The sequence below is a fragment of the Heliconius melpomene genome, chromosome 1 (assembly GCF_056956725.1).
Source record: "Heliconius melpomene rosina isolate 202511_hmr_F chromosome 1, ASM5695672v1, whole genome shotgun sequence".
Classification (NCBI taxonomy): Eukaryota; Metazoa; Arthropoda; class Insecta; order Lepidoptera; family Nymphalidae; genus Heliconius; species Heliconius melpomene.
Window position 1 is genome coordinate 14,036,074 of NC_140389.1, and position 17,604 is coordinate 14,053,677.

Genomic DNA, 17,604 nt, shown 5'->3' on the forward strand with positions numbered 1-17,604 from the left:
AGTAGGTAATAGGTAAATAAATAATTTTGAATTAAATTATTTGCAGATTCGTGCTAACTAAACAAAAAGAAAAAAAAAATTAGATTATGAACCTGTAGTAAATCCGTGAAATGACTATTCCGTTTAGCATTGAACACAGCAGAATTTGAGGAGGTGGCAGCTAAGGCTTACCTTCAGGATTAAAGAGGCATTCAAAGAAGAATTAAATTAAAATTAAAAATAAAAATTCAGTCTAGTTTAGGTTAAAAGTCGTAGGTATATGATTGTAATCTTTGTTTATATGCTAACTGTATATGAGCAAAGGTCACAATAATGTACTAAAAAAGAAAAACTGGGTTTCAACGTAAAATTCAAAAAGTCAAACTAGGATTTAAAATATAGTCTTATAAAATCAAATAGAAACAGACATTTTACCTATGTGAGTATATTTTATGGTAGGTATATACATACATAGTAACATCATATTATATACGCTACAATTTTTTTCCAATAATTCGTGAAAACAGTAAAACAATTAGCGTTATATCGTCGCCTAAGTTAATGAGAGTCCATCGGTGGCTTGGTGATAAAATTTTAAATTGTTGTGTGAACTTTCACAGCCATCGGCCAGCCGAGACTTTATAACTAACGATTCGAAGTAAAAAGACAACTTTTTTGTTCTGTCCGATCGCCCACGGCAGTGCGAGGCCGCTCTTAATATCGTAAATGTTTTGTGCGCTGGCACGTGCTATCGCCTTCCACTCCGATCCAGGGATGGTCGTATAAATATTTATAACCTTAACTTTCACGTGTAAATAAAAGGTTTTTGTTATATTTGAAAATTAAATTACTTTATAAAATTGAAAATTATGACAATTCTAACGGGTTCAAATATTTTTTACAAAATTGTATTTCAACTACATACCTTCGATATATTTCAATAAATGAAAATAAGGATCGAAATTTCGTTTGTTTAACAATGTTTACATAAGTAATTGATTACCTACCACAAACTAAAAAAATATATATAAATATTTTGAACGGATTTGCAGTTTGTTTTGCATTCATTGCATTTATTTTCAGCGTGAACGGTAACCCAGCTGTACATATTTATAAATTACATTAATTAATTTTAATAATAATAGTAATTATTATTTTTACCAATATCTATAAAAATATATTATTTTTAGCTTTATAGTATGAAAAAGCTTTAGGTACCTACCGTCAAATAATTGTAATTACAATATAATTTCAAATGTTTATGTCATTCTATGTTTTAAAAATATAATTTTAATCTGTACATAGCATTTTAAATTAATATAAAATTAATATTTTTTTCATACAATCGTAAAATGAAATAGGCGCTATAATTTGTAAGTATACATACTTACGTTTTTCGATAACCCAATTTGTATGAGTCACACACGTCTGGGCAGGTCACAAGGCAAGTATAAGGCTCCTTTTATGGTTGAAATTTTAGGTGAATATTTTTTTATGAAGTAAAGCAATTATCAAATGTAAATATTACCTGTGGGTGTTTAGGTAATTAAATGCAACATAAACTTCGAGATTCTAGGTTCGCAGGATCCAGAAATAATATTCTGTACTTACTAATGTACAGAATATTATTTCTGGATCTGACACTTAGCTACTTTGATTTGTTTAACTGTGTACTACACCTAATTTAACTTACAAAGTTGTTTAAATATTAACATGAATTATTAACTGGAATCATCATCATCATCTTGCAGCAGAAGATTTCCTCGATCGGGTAGCTTTACCTATGTCATCCATCACGTAGTCTCGTAAACGCTTATTGGGTAAAAAGTTTAAAAAAATACCTGTGTCTGTACCTATATATTTATTAGTTACGTACGTAAAGAATTTTCTTTTAAACAATACGAAACTCGCTATATAGTCATCGGGTGTTAGATGCTGCAAATGTCTGGAATCAACCACGACGAATTGGCGAGACATCTTCAAGACAAAGATATGGGTATTTGTCACGCGCCGTAAATATTTTGGACAGAGTTTTATGGCCTAAGTTTTATGGGGTTTTCGCGCCATTGTCTTCGATGGCATTCGCCATGCCTACCCAGGGCGACGGTATAAGTACAACTGCATTACCACACTTAAAAAAGAAGTTTGTCCTTTGTTTTAAACGCTACCTGAATGTCGGGACAGTGACGGCGTTACATCTTATTTTATGACAGGTAGGTAATTTAAATGCGTTTTTTATCTATATTTTTTCACAGTGTTAATAGTAAACCTTTTGTTTTAACAAAAGTGGGATGTAAAATAAAATTAAATAATATTTTTTATAATAATATACTTACCTATTACTAATTGCAGCATCAGAAATCAATCAAGCACGTATGAGGCGATTTAGCGTGGTGATAATCCTCATATTTTATACATTTTATACATATAACATTTTATATTTTGTACTTTCATATACCTAACCTTCCTTATATATCAACGGAAAAAGTATTGTCATATTTGGGACGTGCATGACTGGTGGCGATAATTCATCAATAGATTTAATATTTGTATGTAAAGCCAAAAATATATTACAATATAATTTATCATATCAAGTTTCAGCTCAACCTGGTTGGCAGAATGTGGGTATTCTGACAACCGGGTTGAGAGGTTGATATGGTTGGTAATTATAAAATGGATGGAAAGTATAGGAAAGAATCGCTTAGGATTTTTTTTGGTGTGAAGTGCGAGAATTCTGTTAAGATAATAAAATTTACTATTAATAAAAAACATGTGAGACGCCATAGTGGCTCAAGTTGTGATTGTAAATAGCGACAGGTTGTGGGTTCGATTCCCACTCGCGTAGTTTTTACCATACATTGAGTTCCCCCACTCAACACGCAATGCCTTCAGAATTAGGCGGAAAGTGTGGAACGGACCATAAAAGTCTTAATGGGAACGGAGTGTACTAACACTAGTTTGCCAGGTTCCCTCTGATATGTGCGGGTTACAGCGTGAAGCGTAAATGTTGTACAATGGTTGGCGGTTTCAGATTTAGGTTTTAATTAAGGGTTCAGGTTAAGTTTAGCTCGGACCATAGGCCTTCTATAAGTTCTGTTCTTTGTTAGCCTTTTCGCAGAATTGTTGCTTATTAATGTAAATGAAGATTAAGAGGTTAATAAAGTAAAATTCAACGCAAAATATATATATCCTATGCCTACTTATTAGGATTAATGGATACTATAAAAATATTACTCAGAAAATCTTCAGCTATTTACTTGTCGCGGTCAACAATTAATCATAATTATCATCTTAAACCAAAATGACATCAAATACGGAAGACCTCATCGACCTGATTCGCATTTGATCACTGGTCACTAAGTATTCAGTTAAAAAAGGTTGTTCTGTGCCGGTGCGCAATGTGAGGCGACGTCAAGGCTGCGGTAACCTCGCTGTTTGTGGAGCGTGACGGCGACGTGTCGGCACCCACAGCGTGACGTCAACTAGCTGCTGGACTATAGTCGGACAGCCCTTAGATACTTTGTTTTTATGTGTATATAATGAAATAGGTTAAGGTAAAATATATCCGGTTAGGAAAAGAATACTACGGCAGTTTAATATTTGCTCGAAAATACGGGAAAAACAATATGAAATAGTTACTACTTTGTATTTATTCCTGAGTGACATATTATTAACGTAAATTTGGATCCTGAATTACAATAAAATAAATTAAAATATGCAAACCAATATTATTAAAAAAGTACTTAATTTTCTTCTTAAATCATATATCTCCGGCATTTGTGAGTTAAGCTCAAAGGCTTTTATTTTCATTTACAGATGTGACATTTTGGTTGGCAGAATCCAATGTCCTTCTCAGAACGGGTACGCACATATCATCATAAAAAAGAATTCATATTCAATAAAAAAAAAACAATAATTGCATATAAATTTGTTCAATTATTTGCGCGAAATACGTACAAATGAGATGTCTTCACGCTGTCGCTTTTGTAAAATAATTAAAAGCGAAGAAGCGCGTGTAAGAATCGTTCTATATCATTACAAAATTAAAGGTAAACAGGTATGAAATTAAGCTTATTTTTTGTTCACAGATTGCGCACTCGCCCGTCCCAGAGCACGCCGCTGCGTAATGAGGACCATTACAGACCAACAAATCACCTAAACGTTCGTTTAAAACACTTTAAAACTATAATTTTGCACTAAACAGAATGATTTGGGAATTTCATCTCGTTATAAATTTCCACCTTTGTTTTTTATCCAGCAATTACGTTGGTTTTGTTCCGACAAAGCGGCTTTTTTTACCAAATTTGGACGGATGATTGATGGGCGATTATTTTTGGGGTTCTCGAGGATGCTTCCGAGTTAAAGTAATATGGCAGTTGTTGTAATTATCTACTTTTATATGAATTATTGTATTGGTTTCTAAATTAATTATCTAATAAGGTGTATCTGATTCAAGAATTATTTGCGGTACGTAATAAATTAAAAATAATAATTGGATACTTTTAGATGGATCGTCATTATTTATAAGAAAGTAGCAGTAGCTACTAGAAAAGTAAACTGTCACATATTATAGATTATAAGCTTTATATGTTTACTAGCGGCCCGCTCGCGGTTACACCCGCGTGAACTATGTTATTATTAATTTCTGTCTCCATGACTATGTTCTAGTGAAGTCTATCCAAAATTTGAGACTCCTAGCATTTGTAGTAATGAAGTTTCATACAAACTTTCGACCCCAAAAACAACCCCTTAGAAGTCGAATATTGCAAATTCCCGTCTTAGCGAGCATCTACGTCCTATAAGTAGCTCCTATGCAAAATTTGAGATTCCTTCTTTGCACTTGTAGTTTCTGAGATTTCGTGATGAGTGAGTGACCTTTCGATTTTATATATATAAATAAGACATTACATATTTTTAATATGCTATAAGTTAATCAACATCAAGGATATCAAAAGGGGCGTGAATATACTTGATCTAAAGGACAGGATTGAGACAAGATGTTTACACACAACGTGGGAAACGGAGTGTCTTAACAGTACGTTCTCTCTGCTGCCATGTTGAATGCGGGATAGGTACAACGTAAAGCGAAGAGAACACACACATAAATTTGCCAGTATATAATTATTATCCGCGAAGCATGTCATTTTACACTAGCGCATCAGCGCATAGGATATTTTAAAGAAAATATTTCAGTGGAACTGAGTAAACCAACAATGTCATGTGTGCCGAGCTTTGTAACCATTTCGCGATGTTTCTCCAACGACCAAGACGAATCCGAATAGATATTTGCTAACCGTTTAACCTGACTCCTCTCGCTTCCACTAACCTACTGAAATAAGAAAGAACATGACATTTGAATTTTGCCCTTAATGTGGAGGTATTAGAGTTGAAATCTGACCACCACGTGCATTTCATCTCTTCGAAGTAATGATGTGTAGTCAGTATCAACTGTTTATTTACTGCCAGCCTTTTCGATCTCGCGCGTCGTATGTGCTATTGTAGATGAACCACTATTTATATTTTATTTTTAATCGCGGCAACTTCTAGGAGATGTTTGTTTTTATTATTTCGAAATTAAAATTGATGGGAGAAGAACTTAGTTATTATTATTGTTGCTTTATAAGTACACCAGTTGGAGAAAATTCTGTCGTCAGGTCAACAATGTAGCAATGACTTCCACTTGAACACTAAGTCTTTACTAAAATATCCTTCGTAAAACACAAACTACATTTCGGACAAGAATTTTGTCATTAGCAATATTGTATAAATCACATCACAAGCGTGCGATAGTAAACGCGATAGGTTGTGCGTTCGATTCCTACTTGAGACAAAGAAATTACTAATATTTTCATTTTCCCTCTCTAGTAACGCGGCGTTGAGATCCCCCACTCAACATGCAATGCCGCCAGAATTCGGCGTAAAGTGGGGATCGGAGGTGTTTAATGGGAACAGAGTCTCAACTTTAGGTTCCCTCTGCCTACCCTGCTATGAGCGGGATACAGTATTACGCTGAAAAACAAGACAATTAATTTTCATACACTTTATTTACAAGTCAGTTGCATCTTAATATTCAAAAACAAAGTTTTAGAGAGACACTAAAACCATCCATTTAAATTTTACTGCGTCGTAAACAACATAACATAGACTTAAAAAGTATAATTACTTAATTTCTTCAACACACGAAGACCAGAAGCGACTAATGACGTTTATCAAATTAACACGTGAGGGATAGATAATACGGGATGTGTACATCATTTAAAAAAAGGAAAAAGAAGATATCTATAGAGAATGGGTTTTATGTCACCGCACATGTCCGTAGACGGCTTAGACATTTACTATTTAAAAATATTAAATTATTTTAATGATTATTTTAGTACCTAGTATCTACATATAAGATTAAACAAAAGTTAGTAAGGCCGTGTACTGAACTTACTGTATAAACACTATATTGTATACTCCCTATATTTCTAATATTTTTTTCAGCTCACTGATCACTCCTGGACATCAGCTTCCTCCTGCGTGGAACACCAACCATATGCTGTCAGCCACGTTCTTCATCTCCTCATCTCAAGTCCATCGTGTAGTCCTTCACTAAATATTTTAGTTCCTATATTAGATTTTGTTACATTTTTAAAATGTTGCATTAATTTTTAGTATTTCATTTCACATTTAGTATTGTAATTATTTAAAAAAATACATTAAATTAACTGGCTTACGATATAAGAAGTAACCTACTTATCTACATCCAACTAGTGTTAGTTATAATATAATCAATTTAATACAATTTTTAATCATAAAAGTTATTGATTGTCCAAAGTGACCCGGTACCCGGTAACTACAAGGCGCCGGCGCGTCTCTGCACTCGAGGGCCCTTCATAGGTCACATATAAATTGAACAAACACTCGCCTGTCAGGACTATATCCTTGTTTCGATTCCGTTACGGGTTCTGATATGATGGGGGCGTTATGTAGCCAAATGAGTGTTCTCATCTAAAATCAACATACAGCAGGGTAGGCAGAGGGAACAAAGTATTACAGCACGGTAGGCAGAGGGAACCTAGTATTAATACACTCCGTTCCCCAATTTCCGCTGAATTTTTCAACTCAACGCCGCGTTTTGCCTCGACACCAGTATTACCATCATAACTATTAAGGGACAGGCTCGAAAAAAATTAATGGTCTATTAATAGTTTAGGGCATAAAAATTGTACGTTTTTCCTAAGCTGAATCCTAAATTCATTACAATTCACTTATAACTACAATTAAAAATAAAAGTATTTGCATAATAAATATATGTTGTTTTAAAATCAACCCATGTGAACTCATGCAGGTTAATAACCTTTGCGTTTCGTAGTCTTATGCATAAATAATATTTATTGGTTGACGGTATTGTGTGCAATTTACATAACTTTATTAAAATAATATTCTGATATAATATTTCGTTAAAATATTGTTAGTTCGTCCGTCATACAAAATGTACAAAATTAAAGTGCGTGAAAGTTCGTGATATAGAAAACTAAACTAAAATTTCAACAGTGAATCAAGATTCAAGATAAGGTAATCCGTGTCGAGTTTATTTGCTTTTAATTATTCGAGTCCGCCCCTGGCTAATGACTCTATCGCGACTCACGGCGCCCCACGCCTGTTTTTTTATTTATAACATCTTTTAGTAACGGCTTGTATTTATGTTTGATTAGCAATCAATGGGGATTTTATTATTAATATTAGATATATAGGTAATTATTATATATTCCAGTCGTGGTGTAGAGGCATAAGTGTGATTGTAAGCGCGACAGGTTGAGGGTTCAATTCCCACTCAAACAAACGAATAAAAATATTAAATTACTTACATATTTAATACTTTTATTTCTTCGCCCTGGTGTCGAAGCAAAGCGCAACTTTTCGGCGGAATTGGGGAACGGAAGTATCTTAATGAGAACATAGTGTTTTAACATTAGATTCCTCAGGTTCTCTCTGCCTACCCCGCTATGTGCAGAGAAAATATCCTATTGTACCTACCAAGTTTCCCACGTATATAATATGTTCTCAAATTAGAAACTTCTATGTACCTGTTATATATTAATACTGTGATATGTACTATCGATTATTAATTTTACCAAATTAATGTAAACAAACTTAATATTTTATTACAAAACAAACAAGGATAAACATTCAAAAGTAAAGCAAAACAAACAAAAGTCGTACAAAAATGCTTAGACGAAAATAACTTTCATTACCTAAGTTGTCAAAATCTTACTCAATTGGGCGGTTATTGCAAATCTTTTCCAGACTTCCAAATGGTGACTCATTATTGAGATTACTTACGTTCTGTAACGTTATCAAACCTTTTAGCGTTTCATTACCGAACTTGTTGTGGCACGCAATCAATGCATTACGAATGTCCCACGCGATGGATTGTAGATTAAGAAAAATCGTACCAATTTGACTTTTTAATTTTTAATGGAGCATAATTGTCGTTTATTCGTTTTTATATTAACGTTTGTTATTTTACCAGTTATTTTTAACTGGAAGCACTTCATTTCGATTTTTAAGAAAAATTATAAATGTGTGAAAAAAATGGACTATACTACTATAGTCCACTACTATTCCTACGAATAGCCTTTCAAAGTAGTAGCGGTTTGCTTCTGAAGCTTTTCTCAGAAGCAGACTATTTAAAAGTTTGCTTTATATCGTCAGGAATGAAAAAAACTGTTCAGAGAATAAAGTGAAAAAAAAACACTTATATTAGCTATATATTTTGTGATAAAAACTTAAAATGAGCTATTTCAATTAAGTTTTTTCAATATATTGTGCAAATAGTAAGCGCAATAATTTATATCATTTGGAACTTCAATAGATTCCGTAAATAACTCTTTTGATACGTCCGGTAGGTGGGACATGTTTTAATTCTGTCTAAGTGGGTAAAATAAGAAAAATCTTTTACATTTTAGTTTTCTTTTGAAGATTTTAGTCTGTCAATATGTGCTTGTTTATATTCTTTGTAACTTCCTACTAATATTATAAATGTGAAAGTTTCTGAAGATTTCTGTTCTACTTTCACGCTGAACCTACTGAACGGATTTAGATGACACTTTACAGAAATATACCTTACTAGCGGCTCGCTCGCGGTTTCACCCGCGTGAACTATGTTATTATTAATTTCTGTCTCCATGACTACGTCCTAGTGACGTGTATGCAAAATTTGAGACTCCTAGCATTTGTAGTAACGAAGTTACATTCAAACTTTCGACCCCAAAAACAACCCCTTAGAAGTCGAATATTGTAAATTCCCGTCTTAGCGAGCACCTACGTCCTATAAGTAACTCCTATGCAAAATTTGAGACTCCTAGCACATGTAGTTTCTGAGATTTCGTGATGAGTGAGTGACTTTTCGATTTTATATATATAGATAGGCTAAAATTTATATACCTAGGATTTTGATTATAATTTTATTGTAAAGAATGTTGTTATAATATAACAATAACATTCCGAGGGCGAAGTCGCGTTTGGGTCGCTCTAGTTTTTGTAATTTCTAAAAAAATGCTATCAGTAAAAATATTTGAAAAAAATAATATAATTATTTTTATTTCAGACCAGTTGTGGTAAACGAGACAGGTTGTGGGTCCCTGTCGAGAAAGTGGTAAGCGGAGTGTCTCAACACTAGATTCCCCCTGGTTACCCTGCCATGTGTGGTATAGGTACAGCGTTAGGCTAATAAAACAAAACTATTTATTTATACATTTACCGATGTAGGTAAGTATTTCATTATCTATATATATAAAACGACTGGTCCTCACTGACTGAGTTAAGACGCACGCACAGCCGTAATCGCTGTGCGTAGAAACGTGAAATTTGGACAGATGTTTACTTTCGTAATCTGGACATCCACTAAGAAGGGATTTTGAAAAATTTTAACCCTAAAGGGGTGAAAAAGGGATTCAAAGTTTGTATGGAAAAAAAATTAAATCAGCACCGATTTTTATAAAATTTGAAATTTAGATTTTTAAAAGTATTTAATTGAACACGTGTTTCATCGTTGTCTAGAATTCTCCCCCTAAAGGTGTAAATAAGGGGTTGAAAGTTTGTATGGAAAAATCTTTAAAACGCCACCCATTATTAATTTTTTTTTAATTTAGACTCTTAAAAATATTTAATTGAACATGTTTTTCATGGTTTTCTAGAATTCACCCCCTAAGGGTGCAAATAAGGGGTTGAAAGTTTGTATGGAAAAATCTTTGAATCGCCACCGATTTTTATAAAATTTGAAATTTAGACTCTTAAAAATATTTAATTGTTTCGTGGTTTATTAGAATTCACCCCTAAATACGCAAGCGAAGCTGCGCGCGTCCGCTAGTTTAGTTATAACCACTTTCCACCCAGTTTTCATTATAGATAAAAAAAGAGTTTGTTATTGTAATCAAAGTTTAAAAATATTTTAAATACTTTGTCAAGTGAAATCACTGATTTCAACTGATAATGTATCGTTTCCCCGAACTGGCTTGACTAAGATAATATGACTAATATTTATTATTATGTTTGTTGGTTTAAGATAAAAATACTATAATAACTATAGTTTACTATCACAGCTTTGGTAATGCAAAAAACGTATTATAAAAACGTTAAATACTTACGTTTTCTTGATTTGGAAAAAACTGAAATATGAAAAGTAAAGAATGATGCATTTTTTTTTATATGAGTAAAGAGGTAGGTACATATCTAATATTCATAATTTTTTCATAATTCCGACAAATGCGGTCTTCGAGCACAGTCCACAACAGTTAGGTAAACAGACAACACAGCTTTACGACTTCGCCGGCTTAATTGTTTTATAATTCTGGCCGAACCCTTTACCGTAATAAAACTTTCCAAAACATTTTTATTGCTTTTTTTCAAACGACTACCGCTCGCTTTGGGTGTTACAAAATACATGAATAAAGTAACCGCAAGCAACCCCGCCTATTGTTCGAATAAAAGTTATATTCATATAAGTATTATGAAATGCTATTTATATTTCGAAATAGGTATTTATTATATCGACTCGACGTTAGAATTAATATTTGTCTATGGCTAATATACAATATAACCTATTATAAAAATTGTCAATAATATTAAAATACTTATACATTAATTTTTACCCCGTTTTACTTTGAATGTAACGTATTTAGCCTTGCTTATGTTGAGGCAAGCAAAGTCGAGGCGAGGCAAAAAATATAAATGGAATTTAGCTTAGACGCTGACCTTCTCGGAATCGTTAGCAGCCGTAACGGTACCGTCGTCCCCCAGGTAGGCTCTGTACACCGTACACACGAATTACAGCTTGACCATTGCATTTTGTGAAGGAAATTATCGATTTTATAGAAAATATTTTAAGATGTTTTTCTTAATGGTGGAAATAATTTTAAAATTGTAATTGCAATAAGTGAAAAATATAACGTGTACATACTTGTATCTTCTTAGGTTCTGGCATATTATCTAAACAAAGATCTAGATCTCATGTTTACGTATCACGTCATCTAACGCCACACACATCCCACAGCACCACCCACTTTTAGCCGGTGTCAACGAATCGCCGTTCGAAAACACTTAATGACAAATGAGACTAAATATTGACGACATAAAAACAAAGGGACCGCCGGGCTGGGCCGGGGGCGGGCCGGTGTCAATCTCGAGAACAAATACGAATGTTTGAGTAAGGAATTAGGCGACAATATTATTTTTTTTTTTTTTTTTTTTTCCTTTTATTTAAGAGCTTTGTCGTGACAACGACCATGCCGCCCTGTTTGGTTAACATTCTAATTAATGTTAGTTACAATCAATTATTTTTATTCTGAACTATATACAATATTTTTTTTCCTACCACAGAGTCTGGCACTGCTAAAGCACTATTACATGCTCCTATATCATTGTAGAAATCTCTGCAAATTAACCGACGTCTCAGAGGCTCATTCTGGACACATTCCATCGTAACATGATATACGTCATCTATGGTGTTGCATGTACAACAATTAGGAGAATCAATTTTTTTCATTAGAAATGCGAATTTGTTTGATGGAATGTGTCCCGACCTAAGTCTTAAACACGTCACACAATCTTTTCTATTTAGGCAAACAGAGTCAATCCACGATTTTATTGAAGGTTCCGCTTGAATAGTTCTGTACCAAATACCCTTAGTTAGAGATCGTTGGTCAAAATATTCCTTCCAAAACGAGTAACACAAATTCCTAATTAAATAAACACAATCAGAAGATACCGGTTCGATAGTCATTGGAACACCATCCGTAATTCCCTCCTTGGCTAGTGTATCAGCAATTTCATTACCTAAAATATGAACGTGTGAAGGGATCCATTGTAAGACTACTAATTTATTCTGCTGATTATACTCATGAATTAATTTTAAAATATTAAATGCTACGGGTATACCTTTAGGATTAGAGGTACATCGAGCAATGTGTTGAAGAGAACTCTTGGAGTCAGAAAATATGACAAATTTGGTATGATTTACTGACGAAATATACGATAGTGCTTCACAAATGGCGATTAGTTCTGTATGCATGATGGAAATATTTTTATTGATTTGAAATTTAATAAATTCCGAATTTTGTTCATCATAAAAAGCTGCCCCTGATAAATTGCCTTCTTTAGACCCATCTGTATAAATCTTATAGAAGTCACTATAATCATTGCTTATAAACCGTTGGCAGTGATCACCCAAGTAATCAATATTGTAAGTCCTTTTAGGTTTATTGAAGTTGTCAATATTTATTTTAATTACATTTTCTACCGCTAAGTTGTTTATCCAAGTATCAAAAGAAAAGAAATTAATGTTGTTACTCTGATTTACTTCAAGATATCTAAATCGCTTATGAATATTTAATAATAATGGTTTACGTTTTCTTTTCCATTTATTTAACACATCACTTGCAATAGAAGTTTCTAAAATCTGAATAGTATTAGACAATTTAAATGACTTAGATCTCAACCAAAACTTACCGCCTAGATAGAATCTTCTAAATTGAAGAGGCTGTATACCCAGATCAGATTCCATAACATGAGTTGGCGTACTTCTAACATAGCCGCCAATAATTCTTAACGCTTTATTTTGCACTAAGTCCAATTTTTTTAAATGTGCTTCACTGCTGTCATCTATTAAAAAACTTGCATAATCTAAACGACTTCGAATAGAAGATAAATAAATACGTCTAAGGTGTTTGGGATGAACTCCCCATCCAGACCCAGCTAGCACTTTAAAGATATTAAGAAATTTTAAAATTTTTCCCTGCAATTCATTGACTTGTTTAGCCCATCTCAAAGATCTATCCAGCCAACAACCCAAATATTTAACGTTTTCTACTACTTCTAACAGTTTTTCATTGACATATATTTTAACAGGAAATCTATTAATGCCCTTTTTAAATACAATAATTTTGCTTTTAGATGTTGAAATTTTCATACCTATCTCACTGACACAATTATAAAATTTATTAATAGCCATCTGTAAAGTGGCTTGCCCTTCATTTATATTAGAACATGATGTATATAAAACAAAATCATCAGCATATTGTAAAAAATTAATATTGCTCATGGTTTCACATATATTATAAGTAGCAATATTAAATAATAAGGGAGACAAAGGATCTCCCTGTGCTAAACCCTGGCAAGTCTTACGAGAAATAATATTATTATTAACATTAATTTGAAGATATCTCTCAGACAGAATCTTCCATATATATTTACACATTATGGAACCAATACCTATATCATCAAGCGTTTTCATTAAAGAATAAATATCCAAATTATTGTATGCATTATCAAGATCTACAAAACAGGCTATCGTTGGAAGATTTTTTGTGAAGTTTAATTGTATTGCAGATACCAAAACACTAAGGCAATCCACAGTAGATCTCATTTTCCTAAATCCTACTGTGCTTGGTGAAAAAAAACCCTTATTTTCTATATACCATTCCAATCTTTTTTGAAGTACGGAATGAAAAATTTTGCATAAACAGGATATTAATGATATCGGACGTAGAGCTCCAGCATTTGATATATCGCGACCAGGCTTTGGAATTGGTATAACTGATATATACCGCCATTGTTTCGGAATACAGCTATTTATCAGAATCCTATTGTAAATACCTACCAAAACCGTCAGAGCATTAGATGATAAGTAATTAATCATAGAATACGAAATATTATCATGACCTGGAGCTGTATCTTTAGATTTAATACAGGACCTTAATTCGTTCTCCGTGATCCTAGACTCTAATTGTGGATTAGATGAGTTAAACAATGGACTATTTCGGCATACAGAATCCGGACATAAACTACTTAATAAATTTGTAGCCATTGCATCATCAATATTAGTTTTTTGCATTTTATAACCTTTAATCCATCTCATTTGGTTCCACATATCCAAAGATGAAGTTGATTCGCCTATAGATGTACAAAACCTATTCCACGATTCTATCTGTGCCCTCCTAAGGAGTTTTTGGAAACTTTGAATTTTTTCTTTTAGAATTTCATAATTTCTGGGAGTTGGATTGCGACGAAAATTTCCAAGGGCCATGCGACGCACAGCTACCGCCCTACTCAATTCTGGTTTCCAATAAGATTTTGGTGTAAATTTGTCCGACGGCAAAAGACAACATTTAAAAAAGGGGATGAACTTTTCAGCGGCCTTATTAATTAAATTAACAAAATTATTATAATCTTGTTGAATATCGTCCGTGAAAACAAAGTTTGTAAATAGTGTTTTAATATAGGTTCTATAACCACACCAGTTAGCTAATTTGAAGTTTCGTTTCTTTATAAATTTTGTGTTAAACTGAATTGAAGTACATAATTTGATTATAAGGTGATCACTGCCAAGCGATTCATTAGTTACACTCCAATCAAAATTGAAGGGGATATCTGAAGAAACCAAAGACAAATCTGGACTGGATTTATGCAACACGCCCTGCACTAATTGCAATCTTGTTGCATTCCCATTATTTAAAGCTATAAAATTACTGTCTAGGATGGAATTATATAGTTGTGTCCCACGTGTGTCCGTTTTATACGACCAATCCACATGATGTGCATTAAAATCCCCCAATAATAAAGTTTTAGCATCACAAAAAGACAGTAAATGATCCCATTCAGACTGAGTGATACGAGCGTCACTGGGGCAATATACAGAATAAATATAACAAACCTGATCACAGTTCAGTATTTTGACACCAACAACCTCAATATTATTATTAGAATTATTATAGTCTGTTTTACATGCGATGATAGATTTATGAGTTAAGATTGCCACACCTCCATATGAATTGACTCTGTCATGCCTAAAAATATTATAATTTTTAACATTGAGATTAATTTCTGGTTTTAGCCATGTTTCACAAATTGCAGCAATATGTATCTTTTCTTGAATTAAAAGTGATTCAAATGTCTTTAGTTTTGGTACCAGACTCCTACAATTCCACTGTAAGATATTCAATTTGACAGTATTTCTACTCCTATTACCCATTGTTACTTAAATTATTAAACAACCACTTCACTATTGATAAGTCCGAACAAAAATCTATCACTACAACAGAGAAATATTCAATTATAATTTGTACTATTTCTTTTATCTTAGTATTTAAATTTAAGTTATTTTTAAATATAACTACTTTAATTTTATCTATCAAACCACTATTAAATCTTTCCTTATAATTGACTTGAGAATTATCAACGTTGCTCTCATTATCAAGTTCATTCTCTCTAGTTTCATTTGTTTCTAAAATTATGTTTTCTTCTTTTTGATTTTGTTGTTTCTTCTTCTTTTTTTCCTTTAAGTCATTTTTGTTTACAGTTGAATTATTAATTTGTAATTGTTCACTATTAATTCCTTCTACTCGTTGTTCCTCAATATTTACAGCATATACATGTTTATATTGCATATCTATTAGATCTTCATATGACTCGGTATTCAGAATTGGAGACGGTGCGACATAAATAGTTAGAGCTTTTTGATATGTGCAATTATATTCAGACATTATATCTCTAATTCTTCTTTCTTTTTTGTAGACTGGACATATTTTATTCAATGCCATATGATTTCCAGAGCAGTTAACACATTTAAAAAAAGTAACTTCACAATTTGGATGGTTGCATGCGCATTTTGGACAAATTATTTTATTAGAAGGGCAAAATTTTGCCGTGTGCCCATATCTCCAGCAGTTAGAACATTGCGTCACAGGATATATGTAAGATTCCACCCTGATTCTTAAGCCTAGAATATACACATATGCAGGCAGACTTGAACCTTTGAACATTAATTTCACAGTTTCACTCTCCACCCATTTTCCTTCACTACGTCTGTTAAGACGTTTAACAGAAATGATTTCCACATCACTACTTATATTGTTCAATAATTCTTCATCAGATAGCTCTAAATCCATATTTTTAATGATTCCATATGACATTCCTAATTCAGAAGTTTTTTGACATCGCCAGCCTAAATTTGTGAAAGATGTACATGCTAAGAACGAATCTGCACTTAATTCTTTATTGAAAGATATGTATATTTTATAATTATTGACATATTTTATTTTAATAATATCAATAATATTATTATCCCGTAATAGTTTTGCTAAAGCAAACTGTTTAGGTAACACTTGACTACTTCGTACACAAATTTGTATTAAATCACCTTCCAAATTTTGTTGTGACCTAACTTTTTTCCCTGGACGTTTTGACACTGTTTGCCACTCGTTTGAGTTTGTATCCGGTTCCTCTCTATACCTTTTCCTTCTTTCTAATGATTCCATACTTCTACAATCCATTAAATGTGTTTGTTCCACTATAATATTATTTTCTATTATGTCTTCATTGCATTCAATATTTGTAAAGTCATCGTTCGGAGTTGTATTAACCAAAATAGACTCACTAGCCATAATCCATAGAGTTCATTTTAATTCGTCACTCGATCGATGTACAAAAGACAGCGATACGGCAATCCTTGTCAAACTGGTTCTGTCGCTATATAAGGTATTAAGCGTAAATCACCTCGCGCGCGTCTAGTGTCCACCAAACGTGCGTTCGAACTGACAATATTATTTGTTTACACTGTTCGACTATGTGGGAAATCGGCTTTAAAGAGATCCGCATATAGAGAGTGGAACCGGCAGATGGAACCAGGTACGTCATGGTTTCCATTCTTACAAATTGGTTCATGTGTTGATGACAGATGGAAAATTTACTGTTGCTTAATTATATAAATAATTCGCCATTTTGTTAGATGGTGTGGTTGTTTTATTAATAATATTGAAGATACTTAAACAAACCTACAGTTTTCATAGTTTTATTAAGTTGAAGGAAGACGACGAAGTGGTAGGTAGACTATGACCATCGGATTTTCTCTTCCAAGCAAAGAGTTATAAAGATGAAGTATATCGATGACTTTTCGATATCAGTCAGACATTCGTCTATATAGATTGAATTTTGTTTATCAGATATTTTTACTTTTAAATATGTACGTTTAAAGTGAAGTTTTGAAATTGTGGAAGAAATCGTTTAAACTATCGCCATTTATATTTTCTTCTTAAGACAATTACAAGAGGTAACAAGGGACCGCAATAATCACGGCGATGCGATGGT

The 17,604-nt window shown here is 32.9% G+C and overlaps 1 protein-coding gene and 1 long non-coding RNA gene across 7 annotated transcripts in view; both read right to left on the reverse strand.

Annotated features, from left to right (window-relative positions):
• The window catches only part of LOC146541609 (uncharacterized), a 240,467-nt gene that overhangs the window by 51,101 nt on the left and 171,762 nt on the right, over nt 1-17,604 (reverse strand). The window lies entirely within an intron of this gene.
• On the reverse strand, nt 11,693-17,050 carry LOC146541610 (uncharacterized). The gene has a single exon (XM_085189047.1). It carries the CDS (start codon nt 16,899-16,901, stop codon nt 15,483-15,485), a length of 1,419 nt encoding a protein of 472 aa, XP_085045173.1. The 5' UTR covers nt 16,902-17,050; the 3' UTR covers nt 11,693-15,482.